Raw genomic sequence first — 27,685 nt, 5'->3', positions numbered from 1 at the left:
AAAACAAGTGTTATTTAGCTAGAATTAGACAGCAAACCTCTATTGTGTTGTGCTCAGGATAAAAGAAAAGCAAGGATGCTGGGCAAAACCATTTCAAAAGACTACATTATTTAAGTGCAGAAAGCGCTGCAAGCTCTGCATGGACCTCTAAAAGACGCTACAAACTAACCGGTGTGCCTTAATAACTAGTGAGTGATGAGAGAAGGCAGCCATGGACGGGAAGAGATGGGCTTGAAACGTCAATGCAATCAAACATTGTTTTGCCAGCATGTCCTTTACAAGAAGGTTATTTATAGGTGGGATCGGGAGGATTCTGTCCAGTAAATCTATCAAAAAGATGTGGGGGAGGAGAGACGAGTGCTATGTTTTCTTGTTTGGCTTTTGCCAGTCTGCTAAAGATGTTTACGTGGTTCCCTAATAACTCTCATTTTTTAAATCCATCTGCTTTTCTATTGCACGATTTTCCTCTGCTCATTAACTCGCCACATCTGCTCTGCTGTCACACTGGTCACACACTACCAGGTTTGGATCCCAAAACATACATCTTTCTCTCACCATCAGGCTAAACGTAAGAAAATTACACTGCAATGTCTGCAGACGACACTATTCATTAAATTGGACAGCCAATTTGTTCTTAAGCTGTCAGTCTGACCTCAAAATCTCCACTGCCAGTGTTTCCTACGGGGAACATTTTTGCATTTTCATACAATTCAGTTTTAACTTAAAACCTTGAACTGAAAAATAACAAAAACTGAGGTACCTTCTGTACACTGTAACTCTGCACTTGTCGAGCAGATTGCACATATCACATACAATACAACCACTTAACATTAAGGGGACAGGGGTACACAAACATTAGCAAAGCTATGTGAGCTATAGTGCTAACATTGAAGTCACAATTTAACAGCAACACCATGCTAGATTAGTTTATTAACACCCCCCCTTTAAAAAAAACAAAAAAACTAAAATATCCAAACTTAAAGCTCCCCACATCAGTCGCGGTCAAAAGTTTACATACACTTGTAAAGAACATAATATAATGGCTGTCTTGAGTTTCCAATAATTTCTACTACTCTTATTTTTTGTGAAAGAGTGATTGGAGCAAATACTTGTTGGTCACAAAAAACATTCATGAAATTTGGTTATTTTATGAATTTATTGTGGGTCTACCGAAAATGTGACCAAATCTGCTGGGTCAAAAGTATAAATACAGCAATGTTAATATTTGGTTACATGTCCCTTGGCAAGTTTCACTGCAATAAGGCGCTTTTGGTACACTGTAAAAAAAAAATCCTATTTTTATGGTTAATTTCTAAATTTCTACTGTAATTTTTCTATTTAAAAAAAAATAGTTTATACAACTGTAGAATTGAAGACATTATCAGTAAATAAACAATCCGCCTGTTATTTTAAGTAATATGCCAGTAATGACAAACTATGTATATTTTTTTTACAGAAAAATACAAAATTAATTATACATAGCATTTTCTGTTTTCTTAAATTACTTTCAAATTCATGTAAAATTACAGTAATTATCTTTCATTAAATGTGTAGCTTGTTATATAAAAGTCTACGTCCATACTAACAATCTAACATAGGGGTGTCAAACTCAAATACAGAGTGGGCCAAAATTTAAAACTGAACAAAGCCGCGGGCCAAGGTTGAACAAATTAACCTTTAACGTACTCTACGAGCTATCGTCACTTCCGCTTTTCATCCATTCTAACATCGTTCAGACCCAGTCACAAGATATGTGCGGCTTCTGTACGCACACATGAGCGAATGCAACGCATACTTCATCAACAGCGATACAGGTTACACTGAGGGTGCCAGTATAAAAAACTTTAACACTGTTAGAAATATACGCCACACTGTGAATCCACACCAAACAAGAATGACAAACACATTTCGGGAGAACATCCGCACCGTAACACAACATAAACACAACAGAACAAATACCCAGAATCCTTTGCAGCACTAACTCTTTCGGGACGCTACAAAATACACACCCGCTACCACCAAACCTCCCCCCCACACACACACACCTTGTAGCGTCCCGGAAGACTTAGTGCTGCAAAGGGTTCTGGTTTGGTGTGGATTCACATTGTGGCGTATATATTTCTAACAGTGTTAAAGTTTTTTATTCGGCTACCCTCAGTGTAACCTGTATCGCTGTTGATGAAGTATGTGTTGTATTCTAATGTGGGTGCATGCAGAAGCCGCACATGTTATGTGACTGGGCCAGGGCTGGCTGGGGCTGGCTGGCTGGCTGGCTGGCTGGCTGGCTGGCTGGCTGGCTGGCTGGCTGGCTGGCTGGCTGGCTGGAAGGAAGACTCCCGGGAGGATCGGCGGGCCAGCTTTAGTGTTAATTTGATATCGCCTCAAGGGCCAAGTGAAATTACACGGCGGGCCAAATGTGGCCCGCAGGCCAGAGTTTGACACCCATGCTGTAGAATAAAGGTATTTTTCTGCAGAACTGTTTGCATCGTCACTTTATTAAAGGTGGTTGATCTTAATAATTTTGTAAAAATCTGTAAAATTACGATATTTTTCCGCAAAACGTTTCATGAAAATTTCTGTAAATATAATGTTTTTGATCATTATTTGGTTTACAATGTTTTACATTAATTTTATGGTTTTCGTTTGGCAGCCGTAGCTGCCAGTAAATGACCGTTTTTTTACAGAATTTTTTTTTACAGTGTAGCCATCCACAAGCTTCTGGTTGAATTTTTGACCACTCCTCTTGACAAAATTGGTGCAGTTCAGCTAAATGTGCTGTTTTCTGACATGGACTTGTTTCTTCAGCATTGTCTGCACTTTTAAGGCAGGACTTTGGGAAGGCCATTTTAAAACCTTAATTCTAGCCTAATTTAGCCATTCCTTTACCACTTTTGACGTGTGTCAAAATTTAGCTGAACTGCACCAATTTTGTCAAGAGGCGTGGTCAAAAATTCAACCAGAAGCTTGCCAGAAGCTTGTGGATGGCTACCAAAAGCCCCTTATTGCAGTGAAACTTGCCAAGGGACATGAAACCAAATACTAACATTGCTGTATGTATACTTTTGACCCAGCAGATTTGGTCCCATTTTCAGTAGACCCATAATAAATTCATAAAAGAACCAAACTTCATGAATGTTTTTTGTGACAAAAAAGTATGTGCTCCAATCACTCTATCACAAAAAAATAACAGTTGCAGAAATTATTGGAAACTCAAGACAGCCATGACATTATGTTCTTTACAAGTGTATGTCAACTTTTGACCACAACAGTATATTATCCATTTGATGGATCCAGGCTTTATTTTAGGATGTGTAGCAAAGCCCCTCTCTTTTTTTTGACTAAACTGCCTCTTGTGAAGTGGTGGGTGTATACATGTAGCAAGCTCATCTAGCTCCGGGTGGGTCAGAGGTAGTATCATGTTCGAATGGAAGGAGGTTTTTTTCTGTGCTTATCCTTCATTCAAACCGCCAACCATACGGTTACTGATTGACCAATTCTCCCCGCTGTGCAACTGCCGCGCTAAATGTATCCGTTGACTGCATCTCTCAACCCACAGTTAGACCTAATTTAAGTAAAGGAGGCTGGCAGGAGAGAGCAATGGAGACGTGAATGAGATGTTGAGGGGAAGGAGAGGTGAACAGCCCTCTCGTCCATCCTTGGCCTGTCTTTCTGATGACCCAGTAGCATACTGTGTCTCACAAGATGGCGGACAGGCAATTAGCTAATGGGACGGGGGAGAAAGAAAAGGGTAGTATGAGGCCAGGAGGCAGTAGCACAGTAAAGTGATGGGGGCATTGGATAAAACAGAAAAGAGCCAATGTATTAAACAAAGCTAACCTTCTAAATGTGTACTTTGTATTGCTTTGGAATATAACTGAGATACAACATCAGAAAACATTTTAACATTTATTTTTGCTGATGTAGTTGCATTGCAATGTTGTTTTATTATCATAATTGCATGTGTGTGTGTGTGTGTGTGTGTGTGTGTGTGTGTGTGTGTGTGTGTGTGTGTGTGTGTGTGTGTGTGTGTGTGTGTGTGTGTGTGTGTGTGTGTGTGTGTGTGTGTGTGTGTGTTAAATAACAATATTTTGATACAAGGTTCATTTAAGTTATGTAACATTACCTAAATTAGATTAAAACATTGTGTAGCCCATGTGTGTCTTTCTGGACTGCAGCAAGCATTTATAATACAGTATTTGGATTCTCTTCTTTACAAAAGAAGAGCGTTCAAATTTTTTCACATGACTGTAATTGACGTTTACAGCACTCCTTATGGACTGTGCTCAAAAGGCTTTGAAAGACATGATAGTGTCATGTCTGTGTTAATCATGTTTTTGTTTTGCTTGGTTTTTGGACTCTTTTTTTTAGTTCCTGGTTTCACTTCCTTGTTTTGTTTGGTTTCCATGGTCACCCATTAGTTTTCACCTGTCATGTCACGCACCTGTTTCACGTTTTGAGTCACGCACCTGTTTTCACTGATCATGTCACTATTTAAATCTGTCATTTTCTGTTGGTCTTTCTGGCGACATCACATTCACACTCCTGCCACTCTGTTCACGCTCATGATCCATGCTGCTCTTTTTCATGCTTTTTCCTCATGCCAAGTAAGTTTTGTTTAATAGTTTTTGTGCCCTTGTGCAAGTCTTTTGTTTTGTATAGCCAAGTTTTCTACCTCCACTGTGAGCGCCTTTTGTTTAATCTTTTTTTATTGTTAAATAAACATGTATTTAAATTCACGCCTCGCACGCGCCAATTTTCCGTTGCTTTCTGGGAGAACCAACCACGCCAGGGACCAAGTTCTGACATTATGTCGCCAGCAGAAAAATTCTCCCGCACAAAAATTGGACGTTTTTGACGAGGCTTCTTGGGCGGTCCTGCGCGCGATGGAGGAGGAAACTCTGCGCTACTCCTCCGTGGAGTACAGAGACTCCATTTGGTCCGAGGACTTCGCTGCGTCACAGCAGTCCCGGAAGCGCCACTCCCGACGAAGGACGTCAGGGAGGGCTTCCGCAAGCCGAGAGGACACGTCACTCCCGCAAGCTCCTCTCCCTCCGGGCGGAGGCAAGCAGCAGGCAGCCCAGCTTCGCCCTGATGACTTCACAGACCAGGATTTTTTTTTCAAGACTTTTTCTTTTGATCATCCGCCTCCTACCAAAGACTCTAAAAACATGATAAGACATTACCAGGACATGTTTTTAGAAATCAGGTCCTGTCAAGCCAAGCCACCCAAATGTCATGCCCCGCCCCCCAAGACTCAAGCCACGCCCACGTCACAACATGTTTCTTTTTTTTCACCCACACAATCACATGAAGAAAAAAAAGGACATTTTGGACAATTTAGAGGGGAGGATTCTGCCCCCCTCCTGACCTCCCTCCACCCACCCCAAAAGACGATTCCAGACCGCGGGGAGCGCGTCTGGGATCCGCTCCTTGAGGGGGGGGCTAGGGCTGGGAATTGTTCAGGTGGGGTGGGTCAGCATCGCCACGCCAAGCCACAGCCTCCAGCTCGGCCACCACCACCTGTCTTTCGACCTGCCAAGCCACAGCCACCAGCACGGCCGCCACCACCAGTCTTTCGACCTGCCAAGCCACAGCCTCCAGCTAGGCCACCTCCACCTGCTCCACGCCCTGCTCCAAGGCTATCAACATGCCTAGCAGCTCCACCATGCCAAGATCCACCACGCCCAGCTCCATGCCAAGCTCCACCACGACAAGCTCCACGCCAAGCGCCACCAGTCGCAGCTCCACGCCAAGCGCCACCAGTCGCAGCTCCACGCCAAGCGCCACCAGTCGCAGCTCCACGCCAAGCGCCACCAGTCGCAACTCCACACCAAGCGCCACCCGTGGTAGCTCCACACCAAGTTCCGCTACCTGCTCCACGCCGCCAAGTGCCGCCAGTCACAGCTTCACGACGCCAAGTGCCGCCAGTCGCAGCTCCACGACGCCAAATGCCGCCAGTCGCAGCTCCACGACGCCAAGTGCCGCCAGTCGCAGCTCCACGATGCCAAGTGCCGCCAGTCGCAGCTCCACGCCGCCAGTCGCAGCTCCACGCCGCCAAGTGCCGCAAGTCGCAGCGCCACGCCAAGACCAAGACCCCCCACACCATGCCAAGACCAAGTCCAAGACACACCATGCCAAGACCAAGTCCAAGACCAACTATGCCAAGACCAACCATGCCAAGACCAAGACCAACCATGGCCACGGCAAGCTTCGCCACGCCAAGCATCGCCGCCTGACGCGCCACGCCAAGCTTCACCGCCTGCCACGATGACGACGCATCCACCTCCTAGTCAGCCACGGATGTGGCCATTCCATGGGCATCCGCCACGCCAGGTTCGCCGACCTCCTCGTCGGCCACGAATGTGGCCATTCCCAGGTCGCCCACCTCGTCTGGTACAGCGGCGCTCTACGCGTCGCCGCCACCTAACTCTGCCCCGGTGGATACGGGGACACGGGGTCTGGCGACCCACCGCCATGTCCCCCTCCCGCCCTCCCATGACTCTTGATCTTGTTTTTGTTGGTTGTTTTTGGACATCTGGGATCTGTCCGTAAGGGGGGGGCTCTGTCATGTCTGTGTTAATCATGTTTTTGTTTTGCTTGGTTTTTGGACTCTTTTTTTTAGTTCCTGGTTTCACTTCCTTGTTTTGTTTGGTTTCCATGGTCACCCATTAGTTTTCACCTGTCATGTCACGCACCTGTTTCACGTTTTGAGTCACGCACCTGTTTTCACTGATCATGTCACTATTTAAATCTGTCATTTTCTGTTGGTCTTTCTGGCGACATCACATTCACACTCCTGCCACTCTGTTCACGCTCATGATCCATGCTGCTCTTTTTCATGCTTTTTCCTCATGCCAAGTAAGTTTTGTTTAATAGTTTTTGTGCCCTTGTGCAAGTCTTTTGTTTTGTATAGCCAAGTTTTCTACCTCCACTGTGAGCGCCTTTTGTTTATTCTTTTTTTATTGTTAAATAAACATGTATTTAAATTCACGCCTCGCACGCGCCAATTTTCCGTTGCTTTCTGGGAGAACCAACCACGCCAGGGACCAAGTCCTGACAGATAGTATATAATACAGGTCAGTGGTGCCCACACTTTTTGAGCAGGCGAGCTGCTTCTCAAATGACCAAGTCGAGATCATAAACATATACAGTACAGGCCAAAAGTTTGGACACACCTTCTCATTCAATGTGTTTTCTTTATTTGCATGACTATTTACATTGTAGATTGTCACTGAAGGCATCAAAACTATGAATGAACACTTGTGGAGTTATGTAATTAACAAAAAAAGGTGAAATAACTGAAAACATGTTTTGTATTCTAGTTTCTTCAAAATAGCCACCCTTTGCGCTGATTACTGCTTTGCACACTCTTGGCATTCTCTCAATGAGCTTCAAGAGGTAGTCGCCTGAAAGGCTTTTCACTTCAGAGGTGTCATAATTTTGATGCCTTCAGTGACAATCTACAATGTAAATAGTCATGAAAATTAAGAAAATGCATTGAAATGAGAAGGTGTTTCCAAACTGTTGGCCTGTACTGCATATATATTAGGTCTATGATCTATCATGTCTTCCAAAGCCTTTTGAGCACAGTCCATAAGGAGTGCTACAAATGTCAATTACAGTCATGTGAGAAAATTTGAACGCCACACTGATTTTGAGAGTATTTAAAAAAACTACATAATGCAATGCATCTAATTTAATTTACACAAATCCTTTCAAATATTCTTTGCAAAACAAATTACAGACATACTCTAAAAATAATCTAAAATGGAATATGTAGTCAAATTCAAATTAATACAGTTAATGACTTTATTTTTTACTACCTTCCTAACTACCTTTTAAAACCCTGCAGACAGCCTAATAGATAGTGTACTAAATGAAGTATAGCATATAGCAGGTAACTTAATGTTGAGGGGGATCATTTTTATATATTTTTAATATATATCCAGCATATTGCCCACAAACAAACACACACATACTGACAAAGCCTCCCAGACTGGGGCCCACTGAGAGCGACACCGCCTGGGTTTGAGTGACATCTTTGTTGCGCCTGACTGGATCTGTCTCTCCAACACGCAGACAAGCGCATAAACACACACACACATGCAGATATGTACACACAACAGGGAAAATTATTAAACGAGAAAGGGAGTAAAACCCTGCCTGTGTGTGTGTGTGCTTGCATTTGACAGAAAGTAAATGTCACTGCTGTGAGAGAACACAACATCATCACTCTCAAGTGCGGCATGGCATTTCTGCTAAGCATTATGGATAATGGACTAAAATAATTGGAGTGTGCAAGTTCGGGTTGCAGGTAGAAGGCAGCATGGCGGAAGATCTGTGTTCTTTAAAGGGGATATATGATAATCTCCCTCTTCTCTGACTGATAAATGTTGTCACAATGTTGGATACTAGTGTTAATGCCAAAGCATCAAATCATCAGGTTCATGCATTTTGGCTTAAACTTGCACACAGTTTTTGGATGCCTCTGAACGCTGTGTTTAGCTATCTTATTTTAACAGCGGCCAACCTGTGACATCACACATTTCTTGCAGTGGCCCCTCCTTTCTGCTCTGCTCTCTTGTGCCGATGCCTGGAGGCTCCGATGTTATTCTTTCTCGTGTCATGCTCTCCTGCCTGCTCTGATGTCTATAAAATAAATACTTCCATGTTTATTTGTCCCCAATATTTTAAATGGGACTATTGTGTCAACATGGACAAGCAAGTACAAATTGGATTAGTCGCTTAATTTCATCAAATAAGACAGTACCTATATGACATTACAACTTGGTAAAGGAAACGCAAGAATATATAAGATTAGGTCTTGTATTCATCTAATCGTGGCATGTGCACTATATCACAATGTGCGACATGTGGTGAGCTATTTTTTATGCAGCTCGATCCAAGTAGGCAAGTGTACCTAATGTGTACCCCCTTCAATCCCTGTTCTGCAGCAACTCCACCGGCTACCCATCAAACACTGTATACACTTTAAAATAATTCTCCTCACTTTCAAAGCTATCCATAACCTCTCTCCGTCTTATCTCTTTGACCTGCTCCATGTCGCCATGCCCTCACGTTCCCTAAGATCTTCTTCATCCATCCATCTCACTGTCCCCTTATTTAAATTGTCCACCAGCCGCTCTGCCCCACATCTTTGGAACTCTTTACCACCAAACCTTTGTAATTTAGACTCAATATCCCTCTTCAAATCAAGACTCAAAACACACCTATTCCTGACTGCTTATTCATTGTAATCATCTTATCTTATCTATCTTTGTTGTTGTTGTTGTTTTTATCCAATTTGATTTTATTGTTTTGATTTTGTACGGTGTCCTTGAGTGCCCAGAAAGGCGCCTTATAAGTAAAATGTATTATTATTATTATTATTAATGTTGTGACTGGCAAAGCTATACATTATGATTTTTTTTTTTTTTTAAACAGTGGAAAAATAGCTTCAAGATACATATTTAACGATGTACATTTTAAAAAGGGAAATTTGGATACTTGTTAGAGGGTAGGGCGTGGAAGATTTGCGTTTGAAAGGCTCCAGACACAAACCGTTTGCAGACACTCAAAAAACATATAATAAGTTAGTCTCTTTAAAATTTCAACTCTTTAACTTTACCCTTTCACCAACACAAACAAAAATAAAATAAAAAGACAAAAATAGTAATGTTTAACTTTCTACATAAAATTCTTACATTTACTATAAAAAGATATCTGCAAACAGGGGCTATTGTGTGGTCTTAGTGTTAATATTTATCAGTTTTATAATGAGAGAAAGTGAGTGTATGAAACTGCACCCTTTATTTACCCATCCGTCCATCTGTCCATCCCATTGGTTATCATTTCCAACATCTGCAGGCTGTTACTTCTCATTAGATCTTACATTTAGATTCTGTTTTCGGTGACCACTCCCTTCCACATACCTGACAGCAGATTTAGGAATGGATCCATAGAGCAACGAGCTGAGTCCTCTGTAGAGTCCTTTGACACCGTGACTGTGTACAGTCTGCTTCACGCAATCACCTGCAACACACAAGTCACCCTTGTAATGCAAAAAAACAGTGACATGGGCAGTAGGAGGACATTTCTTCCACGAAGGAGACTTCCTGAATACAAAAAAACTTTAGTCTGTTAGCAAACAGTAGCCCATTTACACTTGAAGCATTTCAACAGTTTATTCATCTCTTGAAGAGAAAAACTATCTCGCAAAAGTGACCAGAAAAAAGCAGCAGCTGTCAAGAGTGCTCATTAGCATGCTCCCTGAGATGCAGCCAACATCAACATTATGTGTGTGTTTTAGGCAAACATTTACAAGAACAGAAACTGAACTGCTTGGCCAATATTCCCAATGCACCAGATCATGGGTACTGCAATTTGAATATGAGCAGTGATGACTACCAGCCTTTCAAATGTATTATTAGTATTTATTCTGTAAATCATAGGCTATGTTTACACTGTAAGGTATGATGCACAGTTCAGATTTTGTGTCAAATCTGATGTTTTATGTTGTCGTGCACTCTACAAAAATAAAATGCATTCTGATAAGGGTCAGCAGAGTTTGCACAAAATACACACAAAATATTACATAACATGTGGTCAGTGTGTTTAAGGAAGTAAACATGGCTGCAATTCTTGTAGGTTTAAGTCCTGGCACATTGCTGGCAATTTTGAGGATTTTGTTCAAACTGAGTCAACATTTTCTTGGCCGTATTATTTCACATAGAAGATTGAGAAGGAAGAGGGCAATAATTGTGGATCTCTCAGTTTGTGCAGCACTTGCAGCAACGTCTATTCCGAGTAGGGTTGGGCCTTATTTGATTTTGGACGATTCCGGTTCTGATTCCGGTTCCTTATTTCCATTCCAGTTCCCAAATATTTTTGATTCTAATTCTTTTAAGAGGCATTGTCAAAAATGTACTAATATTTCAACCAGTATAATAATACTAATCTTTTGAACTTGAATATAAGCGTTAAGACAGTCTTTCTACGTAATTATCACAATCAGCTTTATGAGCCAAGTTTGTTTTACCCACAAGGAATTGGATTCGGTAAACTGTGCTCTCTTGTTCAACGTAACAAATAAATATTAACGATTAACTAAAAATATTAAAAAGTGCTTAACTAATATGTGCAGGGCTAATAAGTAATCGTGCAGTTGTGAAAGGAAAAAGCTAAGCAAAAAGATGACGTGAACATGAGTTAGTTCACAGTGACAGAATAGTTGAAGAGTTATTACACAGCGTTCATCAGAGTGATAGTCTAATGACGGGTTGTTTTGGCATACTGAAGTCCATCTTAAATAGTTAATAAGCTTACAATGTTATGCAGAGGCATAATTATAACAATTTTATAGATAAAATATGCTGATTGTCCGGTTGCAACAATGCAAGTTTGCATATGAGAACGATGTATATCTCCGGGCAGATCTTTTGGATTATTTTAAGGCGCTTCAACACACTTTTAGTAGATAAAAGCACAAATACAAGAGTGTTGGTCTGGCAGTCAATGTCAGTAGTTTCTTTTTTTTAAATTCAAGTTAGTATATGAACAAAAGACTGCGATACCATTTTTGGTTCATGGTGGGATTTCAAGTACAGTTATAAACAAAAAATGTGAACATGTTCAAAATTAAAACCGTTCTTTTGCACATACAATACACATTATATTAACAAGTCAATGCAAATGTATCTATAAGCGCATTTAAAACAGTGCATTACAAAACCCACCTATTCCTCTGTATTTAGGAGGGTTGGCCTTCTCATCCAGCTGTAATTGGGTCTTCACATACTCTGTGGGGAAGGTGATACAAATCTCAATACCGCCTGCAATACCACCTGAAAATACAAGAAACACATTTTCAAACAACTTCACTATGCATAAAATGAACCAAAACTGTAGGAAACACTGGCCATTCGGCATGTAGGCTAGCATAGCTGGAGCCTACATGCTTCAATGGCTTGTCCCTGAATGACAACAAGGTGCCTTGACGTCATGGATCATGACAGCCACTCTGCAAATGACTTTCCATACATACACACTGAAAGCTGTACTGCAGAGTGAGGAGGAATGAACTGGTAGAAGATGAAACGTGTGGACACACAAACCCTGGTGGCCACGTTGTCAGAGGAGTTGCACGAATCACAAGGTAGGTCAAGAATTTTGGGTTCTATTGGTGTCGAAATGGAAGCTTGTGAAGTAAAAAAAAAAATTAAGCAAAAGAACAAGTTCAAAATGACGCCAGCCACTTTGGCATAGATTCGGGGAGGCTGTCCGAAATGATATTGCTTAGTGCACAATACCGATGAGTCAGACTTGGGAAGGATACAGAGGAGGATGACATTAATTAAATCATGCAGCCTGCTGGGAGGGGCTCCATTACACAGGCCGAGACCCTCCATTACCTCAATGACACACACACACACGCACGCATGCACACACACACACTTTGTGAGACTCACACATTATCTGGTAGCACACACAAGCAGACAACATCAAATCAAAAAGAGGAAATAGAAATATAAAAACGATTAAAAGCCCTAAATGCCAGCATATAAATGGATTCCAGACGGAAAATGTTTGCTGGAATTAACACTCTGCACACCCCTGGAGTCTCGTACGTTTTTTGGAAAGAGAAAAGCAATGCATAAGAAAATAAGCACACACTTCTTTTTGTCCATTGCCATATACATGCCTAAATACATTTACTTAACATGTCGTTACTTCTATCAACTAAAGCATCTCATCTGTGGGGGGAGCTGATTTGATTTAGGGGAAATCAATAAAGGAAGATGGCTTTTACTTCACTCCAATCAGGAGCTGTAAAATAAGCCTTAAAGAAGCACTACATCTGTCTTATTCCATCCTTCCATCCATCCTTCCATTTTCTATGCACTTTACCTTTTTTTCTCTGCATGAGCTAGAGCCTATCCCAGCTTACTAAGGGTTCCCTGGAATGATTGCCAGTGAAGACTTTATTGAATGGGAATCAATCCCATGCCAGATGCACTACAGTATATAAGCAATGGCTTCAGTATTTCCTTTAAATCAGGTGATGTATTAAATATGTGGGTATTGAGTGCTACATACAATTTTTTAGCAAAATAAAGCGTCTTATGCAACTAAAAAAAGCAACAAAAAAAACTATCGGCTCCCATTTAAATGATTTGGGTTTTGCCCTCAAAGCCTTTCTGTAACCAGACACGTAAAATATACCATGAGTTTGTAAACTATAACAAAAAATATTTTGTTGTAATAAGAACACTAAAAAGATAAATATCGATCAAATCACTTAAGTATAGTATAGTATCGCCATACGGTTCGATCATCCCTATTTTACATGAAAGGTTTAGCTGTTAGCTTCTTGTATCCTCCTGCTGGGTGTGTGCGTGTAGCATGCTTAGCCATTCCTTTTCCTCTAGTCCTCCAGTAGTAATACTTGGAAGAAATGTAGTTTATTTTCCACCATAGTGGCAAGGATTAGTATATTAGAAGCGGCTTCTAGACGACACGCTCGTTGCAGCTTGCGCTCGAATTTGAGCCGTTTTTCTAGCAAAACATCAAGCATCCTGGAATTCATGCAACTCCTGCATGTTTGTAACAAGGAATATGAAAATGTACAGAAATTGTGTGCGCCTGAGCGTGCATTCCTTTTGCAGGAATCGTTCACTTTAGCCTTGTAAACACTTGAAACAGCTGCGGTAAAGATCAGCTGGGTTCGGCAGCTCATCAGCCAATCAGTTCAAAAAGGCAAATATCGCCCTGATCCAAACCCATGATCGGGATATCTTTAATAAAGAGTCAGATTAATCTACAAGTGTCAAAACCCAGCCTGTTCAATTGTAATTTAGGTAAAGTGATCACTGTTCTGATATTCTTAGCGGTACCGACCAAATTCTGTTGGTACCATTGAGTCGATTTACGGGACCAAGCGTCTTTTCATGTCATTCCGTCGGGTCCTAAATGGCTGTCAAAGTGCACCAACTTGTCAGAGTATGTCCTCAGCCTTCTACTTTCCAGGTGAGACGCATGATTAATGATCTACAATAAACTTCCAAGGAGCAGGGAAGCGAGGAAACAGCTGACCACTCGATGATGTAAACATAGGGACACACAGATCAGGTCACCGCTATACATAGTTTGTGTGCGTTAGCACATATAATAATAATAATATCACCTATACTTGGTCAATATTCAAGCCATGAAATGTAAATATAGTATTGTTGGCACATTTTGAATGATCTGATCTGTTGTGTAGGACTAGATGTTACAATCCCCTAATGCATACTTGAGACACCTATGCGACTTAGTGGGATGGTCAAGTGAGTGAAGGCATCCTCTGGGTTATCAAGTGGGCGCCCCCCATCCTCAGTGTTTCGCTGATAGGCCCACGACACCTCCAGAGGGTTCAGCAGTGAGTCCCAGCGTCCCAGGATCACTCCCTAGATGGCATCACTCACTTGAAAGCCCAGGTGGAGTCCCTTCGCTTGACCCACAGCCACTGACTCCCCTTTTCAGCGGCTTTTGAGAGGTCTTTCACTGCCTGTCGATGGGCCTTCCCTCGCACTCCCATTTCCCTGAGGAGCCTGGATGTTGAGGTGGCCACGAATCCTCTGCAGCCTACTTCCACTGGGCGTACCCTCGCTTTCCAGCCTTGTTGTTGCGCATCGGCTGCAAGCTCAGTGTACCTCAACTTCTTGCGCTCGTAGGCCTCCTCCATTGCACTCTCCCAGGGCACCGTGAGCTCTATGATGTACACGAGCCTGAGCGAAGCTGACCACAGAACAAGATCTGGCCGCAGGTTGGTGGACGCAATCTCAACTGGGAAGCAGAGTCTCTGGCCCAGGTCTGCCAGCAGTCTCCAGTCCCGTGCCCCGCCTAGCTGTCCAGTGTCTGGTCTTGTGGGGGTGAGGTTGGCTTGACCCTCGCCCTCCCGGACAAATGTTGTTGCTTGCCAACGGGATGACGAAGGAGGAAGGGCATTGACACTTGTCCGTCGACTTTCCAGCACTGCTGCAAGACACTTTAGCACCTGGTTGTGCCGCCAGGTGTAACGGCCTTGGGTGAGGCTGGTCTTGCAGCCCACCAGGATGTGCTTCAGTGTTGCTGGACTCGGACACAGAGGGCATGTGGGGTCTTCACCATACCACTGGCTGAGGTTTTTTGGAGAAGGCAGGACATCGTAGGCAGCCCTGATGGTAAAGCTTGCCCTGAATGCCTCCATCTCCCACAGCTCTTTCCAGGAGATCTTCCTCTTCTCTACTCCTTCCCATGTCATCCACTGCCCTTGTTTTGCCTGCGCCACAGCTTGTGCGCACCTTCTTGCTTCCTCTTCCCGACGTATCTCCTGGACCACCAGCTTGCGTCTCTGAGATGGAGTGGCCTTGCTCCAGGCTGGTGTATTGGCCCCAAGGCCAAGACCACTCCTCCCCTGCAGTACTCGGCCCACAATGTCTCTGTGCCTGAGTGCTGCTTTAGCCTGCTCAGTTGCAGCCAGTGGGGTCCACTTCCTCCCAGTAGCCAGAATGGGGGCAGCTTGGGCTACAAATGGATCACTCGAATCCAGTAGCATCATCTCCAGTCTGACTTTGGCGCACTTGAACTCCTCTGAGAGACTGGAAATGGGCAGTTCTAACATTCCTTTGCCGTAGAGTCCAATACTGCTGAGGCACCTGGGAAGGCCAAGCCACTTCCTTGCATATGAGCTAACCAGTCTCTCCAGCTTTTCCACCTTAGAGAGCGGGACTTCATAGAGGGTTAGTGGCCACAATAGGCGTGGAAGTAGTCCATACTGCATGCACCAGAGCTTCAGCTTGCCAGGAAGCAGGGTTCTGTCGATGTTCTCCAGGCCGCTGGCTACCTCCTTCCTGAGCTGATCTACCTGCTCTTTGTCTTTGAGGGAGGCATCATACCAACGACCTAGGGACTTCACAGGCTTCTCGGAGATTGTTGGAATAGGTTCCTCACCAATGTGAAAGCGGTGGTGTGACAGTTTCCCCTTGTCAATAGAGATGCTTCTGGACTTGCTTGGCTTGATCTTCATGCGAGCCAGCTCGATGTTTTCTTGGAGCTTTCTCAGAAGCCGTACAGTGCAAGCCTTGGTTGTGGTGAGTGTTGTGAGGTCATCCATGTAGGCTCTGACAGGCGGCAGCCTCAGGCCAGGTCTTATTAGCTGTCCCCCAACCACCCATCGCGATGCCCGGATGATCACCTCCATGGCCATGGTGAAGGCCAGCGGGGAGATGGTGCAGCCGGCCATGATTCCCACCTCCAGGTGTTGCCATGCTGTGGTGTACTCGGCAGTTGTCACGCATAGCTGGACGTCCTGGAAGTAGGCCTTGACAAGGGTTGTGAGAGCTGCTGGGACCCTGAAGTAGTCGAAAGCGGTCCACAGGAGGTTGTGAGGGACTGAGCCAAAGGCATTGGCGAGATCCAGGAAAACCACATAAAGGTCTGTTCTCTCCTTCTTGGCAACCTGGATCTGATGCCAGATGACACTTGTATGTTCCATGCAACCGGGGAAGCCTGAGATGCCTGCTTTCTGGATTGATGTGTCAATCAGGTTGTTTCTTTGCAGATATCCTGCCAGCCTATGAGCAACCACGCTGAAGAATATTTTTCCCTCGACATTTAGAAGGCTGATCTGGCGGAATTGGCCGATTTCTGATGAGTCCTTTTCCTTGGGGATAAGGATTCCACCGGCTCTTCGCCAGGAAGTTGGTATCTCCTTCTTTTGCCACACGACTCTCATCAGCTTCCAGAGGAAGCGCAGGACATCTGGTGCGTTTTTGTAGAGCCTGTATGGAACTCCGTTGGGACCTGGAGCTGATGCGGCCCTTGCTCTACGCACGGTTTTGTCTACTTCACTCCATCTGGGTAGGCTGATGTCTAGATCGTGCTCTGGTGGATTGACTGGTGGCATGTCAGGTGGGAGTGTAACCTCTTCATGGTGTCGGTCGTCTGTGCTGGATTTTTGAAGATGTTCTTCCAGGTTGGCCTTTGACACTGAGAGACTTCCAGACTTCTCCTTTGTGAACAGACTCTTCACAAATTTGAAGGGGTCTTTGTAGAAGCGTGTTCTTGTTTGCTCCTTCCTTCTGCGCTTCCTCAGAAGGTTTTCCGCTCTCCTCAGTGTTGCAAGTCTACTCTGGATCTCTCCCTGCAGCAGGTTTATGCCCTCCTTCTCCTCCTCTGTGGCCTTCCTCCATTGCTTCTTCAGCTGTCTCCTCTCCTTGACTAGGCGGTCTATTTCTGTCTGTCTTCTGGACTTAGTGGGGATTGATGGAGCAGATCGTTTTCCTTCGACCACTCCAAACCGTTCCACTCCATAGGCATAGATTAGATCCCCCATTCTCTCCAACTTCTTCATGGCGGTGCCTCTGATCCCTTCTATGATGTTGCAGAGATCAGTGTTGACCTCCTTCCACAGTGTCCCGTCGCAGGATTTTGGCCACTTGACAAATGGCCTTCGCCCCCGGATCTTCTTTTCCGTTGCAGGTCGTAGTGGGTTGGGTTCAGGTTGTTCTCCCGTGCCTAGTTCTGCCTCCTCAGGGACAGGGGTGTTGATGTCCTGCAGACTGTGGGGTTTGTCCTGCTGCTGAACTTCAGTCGACTGACTCGACCTGCTTCTCAGAAAGTAGCTGTCGATGCGAGTTCCCTGTTGACCCTTCTTTAGGCACCCTTTCTTGCCTTGGTGTATTTTCAGGCCTTGGGTGGAAGTAACCTTTGTCCAACCACATACGCAGCTCTGAAGCTTGTGTCCTGCTGTGGCTGTTGGAGCCTCAGGTATGCTGATCATCAAACTCGTAGTCTGTTCCGTTCCTGTGTTCGTTACCGGGTGTTCTGCCGATGAGCCATCTTCCGCCCCCGCTCTCGCTGACTCAGGGGGTATTTTCTTCTTAGAACTTTTCGTAGCCATGTTTGGGTGGAACCCATACACCGTTCGTGCTGGATCCTGCCACCACGGGTAGCTAGCCCATGGCAGCCCCGTTGGGGTCTATTCCCTCCTGCCAGCTGTCTTTCCATGCCGTCGCAAGGTCTTTCCCTTGTTGTCAGCTGCCCTTTCACAGCAGTCACTGGTTCACCAGATGATCAGATCTGTTGTGTAGGACTAGATGTTACAATCCCCTAATGCATACTTGAGACACCTATGCGACTTAGTGGGATGGTCAAGTGAGTGAAGGCATCCTCTGGGTTATCAAGTGGGCGCCCCCCATCCTCAGTGTTTCGCTGATAGGCCCACGACACCTCCAGAGGGTTCAGCAGTGAGTCCCAGCGTCCCAGGATCACTCCCTAGATGGCATCACTCACTTGAAAGCCCAGGTGGAGTCCCTTCGCTTGACCCACAGCCACTGACTCCCCTTTTCAGCGGCTTTTGAGAGGTCTTTCACTGCCTGTCGATGGGCCTTCCCTCGCACTCCCATTTCCCTGAGGAGCCTGGATGTTGAGGTGGCCACGAATCCTCTGCAGCCTACTTCCACTGGGCGTACCCTCGCTTTCCAGCCTTGTTGTTGCGCATCGGCTGCAAGCTCAGTGTACCTCAACTTCTTGCGCTCGTAGGCCTCCTCCATTGCACTCTCCCAGGGCACCGTGAGCTCTATGATGTACACGAGCCTGAGCGAAGCTGACCACAGAACAAGATCTGGCCGCAGGTTGGTGGACGCAATCTCAACTGGGAAGCAGAGTCTCTGGCCCAGGTCTGCCAGCAGTCTCCAGTCCCGTGCCCCGCCTAGCTGTCCAGTGTCTGGTCTTGTGGGGGTGAGGTTGGCTTGACCCTCGCCCTCCCGGACAAATGTTGTTGCTTGCCAACGGGATGACGAAGGAGGAAGGGCATTGACACTTGTCCGTCGACTTTCCAGCACTGCTGCAAGACACTTTAGCACCTGGTTGTGCCGCCAGGTGTAACGGCCTTGGGTGAGGCTGGTCTTGCAGCCCACCAGGATGTGCTTCAGTGTTGCTGGACTCGGACACAGAGGGCATGTGGGGTCTTCACCATACCACTGGCTGAGGTTTTTTGGAGAAGGCAGGACATCGTAGGCAGCCCTGATGGTAAAGCTTGCCCTGAATGCCTCCATCTCCCACAGCTCTTTCCAGGAGATCTTCCTCTTCTCTACTCCTTCCCATGTCATCCACTGCCCTTGTTTTGCCTGCGCCACAGCTTGTGCGCACCTTCTTGCTTCCTCTTCCCGACGTATCTCCTGGACCACCAGCTTGCGTCTCTGAGATGGAGTGGCCTTGCTCCAGGCTGGTGTATTGGCCCCAAGGCCAAGACCACTCCTCCCCTGCAGTACTCGGCCCACAATGTCTCTGTGCCTGAGTGCTTATTTATTGGATTTTATGGGTGGAATAGAGGAAATCTAATTGGCTCCGCTGTAAGCAGACTTTTATTTACGTTTATTTAATATTTAGAATGCAATAAAAACAACCCATCCATCGTCATGTCTTCTATAATGGTTGTGAACGATAGGCTTAATTCCAAAAAAAGTGCTGTCTCCCTTTGAGGGGCTCATTAAAACAAATTCAATTGATGCATTTTTGGTGTCTGCTGTCATTAATTTAGGAAAAATATCATTACATAAAATATCTCCTATATAAAAAATGTGCATGTTCTCCCCGTTACTGCGTGGGTTCCCTCCGGGTACTCCGGCTTCCTCCCACCTCCAAAGACATGCACCTGGGGATAGGTTGATCGACAACACTAAATTGGCACTAGCGTGTGAATGTGAGTGTGAATGTTGTCTGTCTATCTGTGTTGGCCCTGCGATGAGGTGGCGACTTGTCCAGGGTGTACCCTGCATAGTGCATACCGCCCGAATGCAGCTGAGATCGGCTCCCCCCCGCAGCCCCAAAAGGGATAAGCGGTAGAAAATGGATGGATGGATGGATGGATGGATGGATAAAAAAACAACTTGCTATATGCATTTTCTTGCATTTATATCATTCCTGACGCATGACTGTGCTGCAGTGGGGTGAATGTCCGACGGTTCTCTGCACAGCATGCCGTGCCGTCAGTGTGCTAAAATAAGTTTGTTGTCTGTAGATTGTGGTTACAACTTATAGTTGTGTGCTATACAACAACATTGGACAGGTTGGAGACCATGACAACATGACAAAATTAGTATTTCCATGGTCACATTTTATAATTAGCACTTGCTATTCAGCACGTGTTATTTGCCTCTTAATAGATCAGGCCCTTATTTCTACAATAAAAAGACAAAACACATGCTCTTCATGAAAGGTATGTTTAAATGACTTTTTGCGAATAACTTGGCCTTCTAGGGGAAGGTTTTTGCACTGGAAGTTTTATTCATTCCCATTCAGTGGAGTCTCCCTACCCAACCCCATCATCCAGTGGCTAAGCAGAATCATGACACACATGTGATCACTTCTGTTAGCCAAGGGTTAAGCAAAATCACATGAGCTCCACAACACTCCACACCAATAGTGGTGATCTGGGCTAATCGGGCCGCTGCGCCTTGAGGAAGAGGAAACAATCAACCTCATTCATGTGTCTCGAGTACTAGAGAACCGACCAACAGCCAATCAGAAGCACAGCAGACATGATGATGAATCTTCAGACACTAAAAGAGCCTGTGAGGACAATGCATTTTTCCTCTCTGGTCCATTTCTGCAGCCAGGCACACCATCACAGACAGCCACACACACACACACATTAGAAATGACTCTGGCGGAATGGCCAAACGTGGGTTACACGTTGTGCCAAATGGCCATTAATCTTTATCGTGCAGCACCAATCCTATCCTCCATCCTCATCCCCCCAGCGACTCGTCTCACACAGTCATAAAATCGATGCATCCTCATAGCTCCTTGACACAGGGACAACATGGAAATGGTATTGGATTGATTTTCAGAGTGAAGAGACACAAAACTGCCTTGTCAGATACGCTAAAAACATGTTGTGGATGCTGTTAAGATAGAAAATGAAAAACCATGCCTTCTGTCCGGACACATCAAAACCACTTTGATTAATGTCAAGTAAACAGGGTTTCGGATCATGAAAACTATATGCTTTCGAAAAAATCCCATTCATCAAAAAAAAACATCTATGTTGCACCTCATATCCACCGGGCAAGTATGGTTTGGTTCAGTTTGGAATATATTTTATTGTATTTTTAAGGAACAGGATCTCACATCATCTGAACCGTCCTAACGGTTTTCCATTATCCAAGAAAAAAAAAAAAGTTTTTTTTTTTGTTGACCAAAAGCCCATTTCCACCAAGCAGGACAGCTCGGTAAAATTTTGGTACACATACTGTCCCACTTTTCTATTCCACTTCACTTATCTTACATGTAAGTCGCAAAACAATTTCCCCCAGTTTTCAGAACCAAACTGTTTCACTTGCATGTCCATCGCAACTTTCAAAAGTCTTAAGAAAAATCTAAGTCAATTGTTAAACCAAAGTTTGTACTAAACAAACAGTTCAGTTTGGTATGTATGTTTATAATTACATTTCCATAATAAAATGGAAAATATGTCATGTAAATATGTAATTTGGCCAGTCACAGTGATAAACACTGGCATGCAAAAGCACACTTAATGCCTGTTGATTTGGTAGAGACAAAATGGTCCACCTTCTTCAGTTTTACAAAAACATTTTTAAATGGGGGACACAGGTGGCATTTACAAAAATACCAACGATTCAAATACATGTGGTTCATAGTCATGGCAAATGGCGTCCCCAAACAGTCAAATTATTTCGGGTTGTGATTAAAGGCTGTATCTTGCTGAGAAACAGCATCCTATGAATTTGACATTTGTGTCTTGCATTACAGGGTTATTTTCTTCCTCTAAATTTGTAAAGCCAAAGAAAAAAAGTCCACTGCAGAGGACGCTGGTTCTTAGAAGGACAGAAATATCATTTTATGGAATATCTTGAGCATGCTTACAGGAGTCTGCAGTCATCTTTTTGAACATAGATTCTCCAGAGATGCAAGGTAAGCAGCCCCATAACCAGCTGATGGGGAGGCACAGTTCCTTACAACAACTTCTGCCTGCTACTTTGGTCCTAATGAGCATCCGACACATCTGGTCACATCCTTAAAGGGGAACTGCACTTTTTGGGGGGAATTTTGCCAATCGTTCACAATCATTGTGATGCATTCTAATTCGTAAATAAACGTAAATAAAAGTCTGTTTATAAAGGAGTCAATGTGAGGTCCTCTATTCCGCCCAAAACCCCCCCTAAAAAAACGTCCAAAAAGCGCCAACTATATTCCATTTACATTTCATGACTTGAATATTAACCAACTATTAGTGATATTGTTGTTGTAAACGGTAACGAAGACATACTATAAATATGTTACAGCGCCGTGATCAAAAGGAGCTAACAGCTTGTGCTGCTAGGTTAACATAATCGGCTGGTAAGCTGCTTTCCCGCGGCAGAGCTCGTAAAAGTTCAATCTAGATCATACTTGCCAACCCTCCCGTTTTTAGCGGGAGAATCCCGTTATTCAGCGCCTCTCCCGACAACCTCCCGGCAGAGATTTTCTCCCGACAAACTCCCGGTATTCAGCCGCAGCTGGAGGCCACGCCCCCTCCAGCTCAATGCGGACCCGAGACTGAGTGGGGACAGCCTGTTCTCCCGTCCGCTTTCCCACAATATAAATACGCTTGCTAGTTCCAAAACGAATGGAAACAAGAATTTCAGTTCATCCAGGACAGTTCGAAGGGGAAGGTGTATGTTGCCTGTAAATATGTAGAACAGACTTCTCCATTGAACACGGTGGCCGAAATGATTTGTCAGTCATGAACAGAGAAGTTAAACAGGACAATACTGCCATCTAATGGATAGATAATTCAAGTATTTATTTTATGTAAATAAAATAAATATATATATATAGCTAGAATTCACTGAAAGTCAAGTATTTAATACATATATATATATATATATATATATATATATATATATATATATATATATATATATATATATATATATATATATATATATATATATATATATATATATATATATATATATATATATATATATGTATGAAATATATATGAAATACTCGAGTTGGTGAATTCTATCGGTAAATAACCACGCCCCCAACCCACCCCCCGGCTCCCGATATTGGAGGTCTCAATGTTGGCATGTATGATCTAAATCATTCCTTTATAGTAGAAGGATGAAGACATAATCTGACCAGTGGGTAAACTTTGGCATCTAATTTAGACCCGGAGATGGCGAGAAAAACACGAAAAGACGCTTGGTTACACCCCGCTTTTTTCTTCGCGAAAATTACAGTATGAGTGATTCTTCATCTAAATGAATAGTATATGAACATCCTAGCAGTCGGCATCTTAATGACAGCAGACCTTTTACAGTAAGTGATGATTTATTATGTGTGTTGGCTCTCATGAAGTCTGCAGTGAGTAGTGATCAGTGATGTCGAAGAAAAAAGCAAATTTGATGCGTTTTTTAAATTAATGCACCGCGGAATCTTTAAAACAATCAAAATTCGTGAATATTACTATTTATTTACTTATTTTGATTGTGCCTATTTAGAGCTGTTTAAAGGCGGAATAAAGCGACTCCTTTTGATTGCATTTATAAGTTAAAATGCATTAAAAAAGAAAAACATGTTTTTTTGTCTTACATATGCATTTTGAATAAGCAAAATTCCAAAAAAGTGCAGTCCCACTTTAAGGAAAACAATATGTGGCATTCTAAAATATATATGGAAGCTCAATTAGCCAACAGGCAATACAATTCAAATCCAAACAATCAATAATGCATAGCTATCAACATCATGTATGTATGCTTACGTTCGTGGCAGCCAATTAATAAGTAGTACAATTGATTAATTATTGATCCACATTATGTTAATTTGACCTCCCTGTGGGTGATAAAAGAAAATGTGATTATGTCCATATTTCATGATGAAGAATGAAGCCAGAGGAGTCATGGATGCTTCAAACAGGAGGGTTCCCATAAATAGACCTGTATAATATTTATGGTCATTAAAATTAAAATAATTATTCACTTTGGTGTGGCTGTTAAGGCTTCCGTTATCGTGGCCAACACTCCCTGATGTTTCACCGATTGTTCTTAATTACAGTAAGTCCTCAGAGATGATACATTTTACATGAGAACTGCTTCGACTAATAACAGGGTGACAGCATGAATATTGTAACATTTCACATGATCAGAAAAAATACTCATAGCTTTTTTGGCTGCAAAGACATAAATAAAGCTTATATTATAATTACTTTTCATCACTTAGTGAGCATCATTTTCCGGACACATCTGTGCTGTAGACAAGTTATGGAGTGCAATTACAAGAAAGCACAGAGATTAAATTGATGGTTCTGTTCATAAACGCAAAGATCATTAGGCTTTAATGACTTTTAATCTTGCTAACATTGCTTGTCAAATAATTTAACTTTTAGGCCACTATTTGAAATAAATATCAAAACATTTTGCATTTTACTACAGTATAGGGAATAAGCGGTAGAAAATGGATGGATGGATGGATATATTTTTTACAGCAGCAGAACACTTAATTTTCATGAAACAATTTACAATAGCAAAAAAGTAAATACGGCAAAACTATTTACAATTACTAAAACCAAAACAAAACACATACTAAATAGTGTGTGCAAACTATACAATTGGGTGTATTATTGGTGGGAGTGTTGCCAGTAATCTACAAAAACGGTGGGCCTTATGCACTAAAATCCAAATACCATGTGCTAGACAGCGTGTGCAAAAAATAAAATAGCGTGTACTATGAGTGGGTGTGTTGCTTGCGATCTACTAACACTGCGTGTGCAATTGTAAAGTGGTGCAAATCGCCTGATTCAAAGGAGAATTTTGTGTTCCTACAGCGCTTTTACCATGATATGTCTAATATTTTTTAGTTCCGTTTGTACACAGCGTATGCTGTCTGTCATGATCAATATAAAGTGTGACTCACTCGATGGACAGTTGGCTGGACGAGGACAGTTGGCTGGCCGAGGACGTTTTTTCAGTTTTTTTTGGGATAAGCATGCCATTTACGTCAAAATAGCTTGTCTCCAAATTCCACATATGCAGCTTCGAGTCGCTTTCACCTCACTCTATCGGCTTCCGTCTGCTCAAACGTCTCACCCTTCCTTCATGCTCACTTCTTAAGCAGCAGTTCATCCTCCCTTCATTCAGCTTCAAAAGATAAGTTTGTGAATCCTCATTTGTCCAAAAATAGTCGTCTTCATTGTTTGTTACCAAGTCTGCCATGATTAGAACACACAAGTGTTTTGTATCCAGAAGTAGGAACACACCTTTGTTGCTGGAATTCGGATGTGTGCTGCTATGGAAACGGAAATCAATGCACGGAAGAAGTCAGTTCCGGCTAGGGATGATGCTCGAAACCTGTTTTCCTGGTTGTTCGATAAGAAAAGAACCGAGTCCTCGGACTCGAATCCCTTTTTGAGAACCGGTACCCGTTATCGAGACCACTATAGTAAAGAAAAAGAGTTGGTTCTTTATTCGAATCACTTGGAACGAATCCCGTCCTGACAAGGAATGCCCCGTGAGACATCACAAGAAATGACGTCACGTAGCTCAGTCATTTGTCACGGTGGAGTGCAGCGTGCTGCGGTTCGTTCCCGGGACGCAAAACTGACGGCTCCGGACGAAAGCGTGCAGGTAGGAGATGATTTATTTCTCATAAATCATACACAATACAACAGACAGGAACGAAACAAAAGGAAAGCGTGCCGTTCGCACGAGAAGCTAAAGCAAAAACTTACTTAGCACAGGAACACTAGAAGCTAAGGTAACTTTAGCACAGGAATTATGAGCTCGAAAACCAGAATGTCAACGTAACTGTTGCAAATGCAAACAATGAAGCCACGACGAGTGACCGGAAAAGGCAGGATTAAATAGAGTCTCTGATGAGCAACAGGTGCGCGTACAAGGCAGGTGAAAATCATAAGTAACTATGGTGACTAAAACAAACCCCCGAAGTGCACAAAACAACTAAGGAAGTCCAAAATTAACAGAACATAACTAAACAAAACATGATCCGACCACATCATAATACATCACAGTTTCATATCATTTCACTTTACAGGAGTAGGAAGAAGTAAAGCTTATTTAATCCTACCCCTTTCCCACTTCATAGCGTTTACAAATATATACATCATTTACTGACCTTTTTATAATAAAATATCTGTGAATTAGTATATACAACAGTTTTGTAATATGTAATTAATTAATTCAGTCATTATTAATATACTGAGATGAAGAATATCTTATTTTCAATAAGGTTAAAAGTATTTCTCATAATTCTTCTTCTTTGTACTTTGTAAGCACTATTCATTTGAACAACCTCTTAAACTGGATCATATTAGTACAATGTTTAACTTCTTTACTTCATCCATTCCATCATTTAATTCAACATCATGTTAGCTGTTTGCAATTTTACCAAATCATCGAACTTTAATATTTTTGACTCAATAAATAAAGTGTTTATGTTCTCTATATCCAACACTATGTATCAGTCTAATTGATCTTTTTTGTAACACGGTTAACGAATGTAGCGCACATTTGTAGTTATTTCCCCACATTTCTGCACAATAACTCAGATATGGTAATACTATAGTAGCGAGCAGTAGAGAATGGGAAGTGATTTGTTAAACCAAATATTGTGTGTTTTTTTTCCATATACAACAACCTATCTGGACTCGATAAGAGAATCGATAAGGAATCAGTTCGATAAGAGGATTCGATAATAGGCTCAAACTCTATAATTTCTTATCAAACATCATCCCTAGTCCCGGCATTGATTAAAATGATCAAAATACAGTAAATATTGAACATACACTACCGTTCAAAAGTTTGGGGTCACCCAAACAATTTTGTGGAATAGCCTTCATTTCTAAGAACAAGAATAGACTGTCGAGTTTCAGATGAAAGTTCTCTTTTTCGGGCCATTTTGAGCGTTTAATTGACCCCACAAATGTGATGCTCCAGAAACTCAATCTGCTCAAAGGAAGGTCAGTTTTGTAGATTCTGTAACGAGCTAAACTGTTTTCAGATGTGTGAACATGATTGCACAAGGGTTTTCTAATCATCAATTAGCCTTCTGAGCCAATGAGCAAACACATTGTACCATTAGAACACTGGAGTGATAGTTGCTGGAAATGGGCCTCTATACACCCATGTAGATATTGCACCAAAAACCAGACATTTGCAGCTAGAATAGTCATTTACCACATTAGCAATGTATAGAGTGTATTTCTTTAAAGTTAAGACTAGTTTAAAGTTATCTTCATTGAAAAGTACAGTACTTTTCCTTAAAAAATAAGGACATTTCAATGTGACTCCAAACTTTTGAACGGTAGTGTATTACATATTGTCATGAACAAGTTTGTTACTATGTTATATATAGACTTGCAGTGTGTATACAAAACGTTGATGGAGGGTTTTGAAGTTGTTTTAGAGGTCTTTGAAGGTGACTGAACAGTGACTGACTCCCATTATTCGCGTCTTCAAATCGTATTTTATCATCTTTAAAATCCTAATTAAAAAAAAGACGTGTGTTCTTGTCACTCATAATGATTGTGTACCATAGGAAAATTTTGAAAAAAGTGCAGTTCCTCTTTAACAGATGCATCCACAGTTTAGTAGATCAGCTTTGCGTGTGCTATCAGTTTTGCACGTGTTTAAGT

General features: G+C 42.8%; 1 protein-coding gene across 1 annotated transcript in view; it reads right to left on the bottom strand.

The window, feature by feature from the left end:
- si:dkey-178e17.1 (tricarboxylate transport protein B, mitochondrial) overlaps window positions 1-27,685 on the bottom strand; it is a 52,662-nt gene that overhangs the window by 9,611 nt on the left and 15,366 nt on the right. Inside the window, exons 2-3 of the mRNA XM_062024234.1 lie at window positions 11,736-11,843; window positions 9,933-10,032 (exon numbers count right to left, since the gene is read on the bottom strand). Coding sequence (XP_061880218.1) covers window positions 9,933-10,032; window positions 11,736-11,843 — 208 coding nt within the window. The remainder of the gene's footprint in view (window positions 1-9,932; window positions 10,033-11,735; window positions 11,844-27,685) is intronic.

This window comes from Entelurus aequoreus, linkage group LG17 (assembly GCF_033978785.1).
Source record: "Entelurus aequoreus isolate RoL-2023_Sb linkage group LG17, RoL_Eaeq_v1.1, whole genome shotgun sequence".
Classification (NCBI taxonomy): Eukaryota; Metazoa; Chordata; class Actinopteri; order Syngnathiformes; family Syngnathidae; genus Entelurus; species Entelurus aequoreus.
The sequence above is the reverse complement of the archived record's forward strand: the minus strand, read 5'-3'. Positions and strand labels throughout refer to the sequence as shown.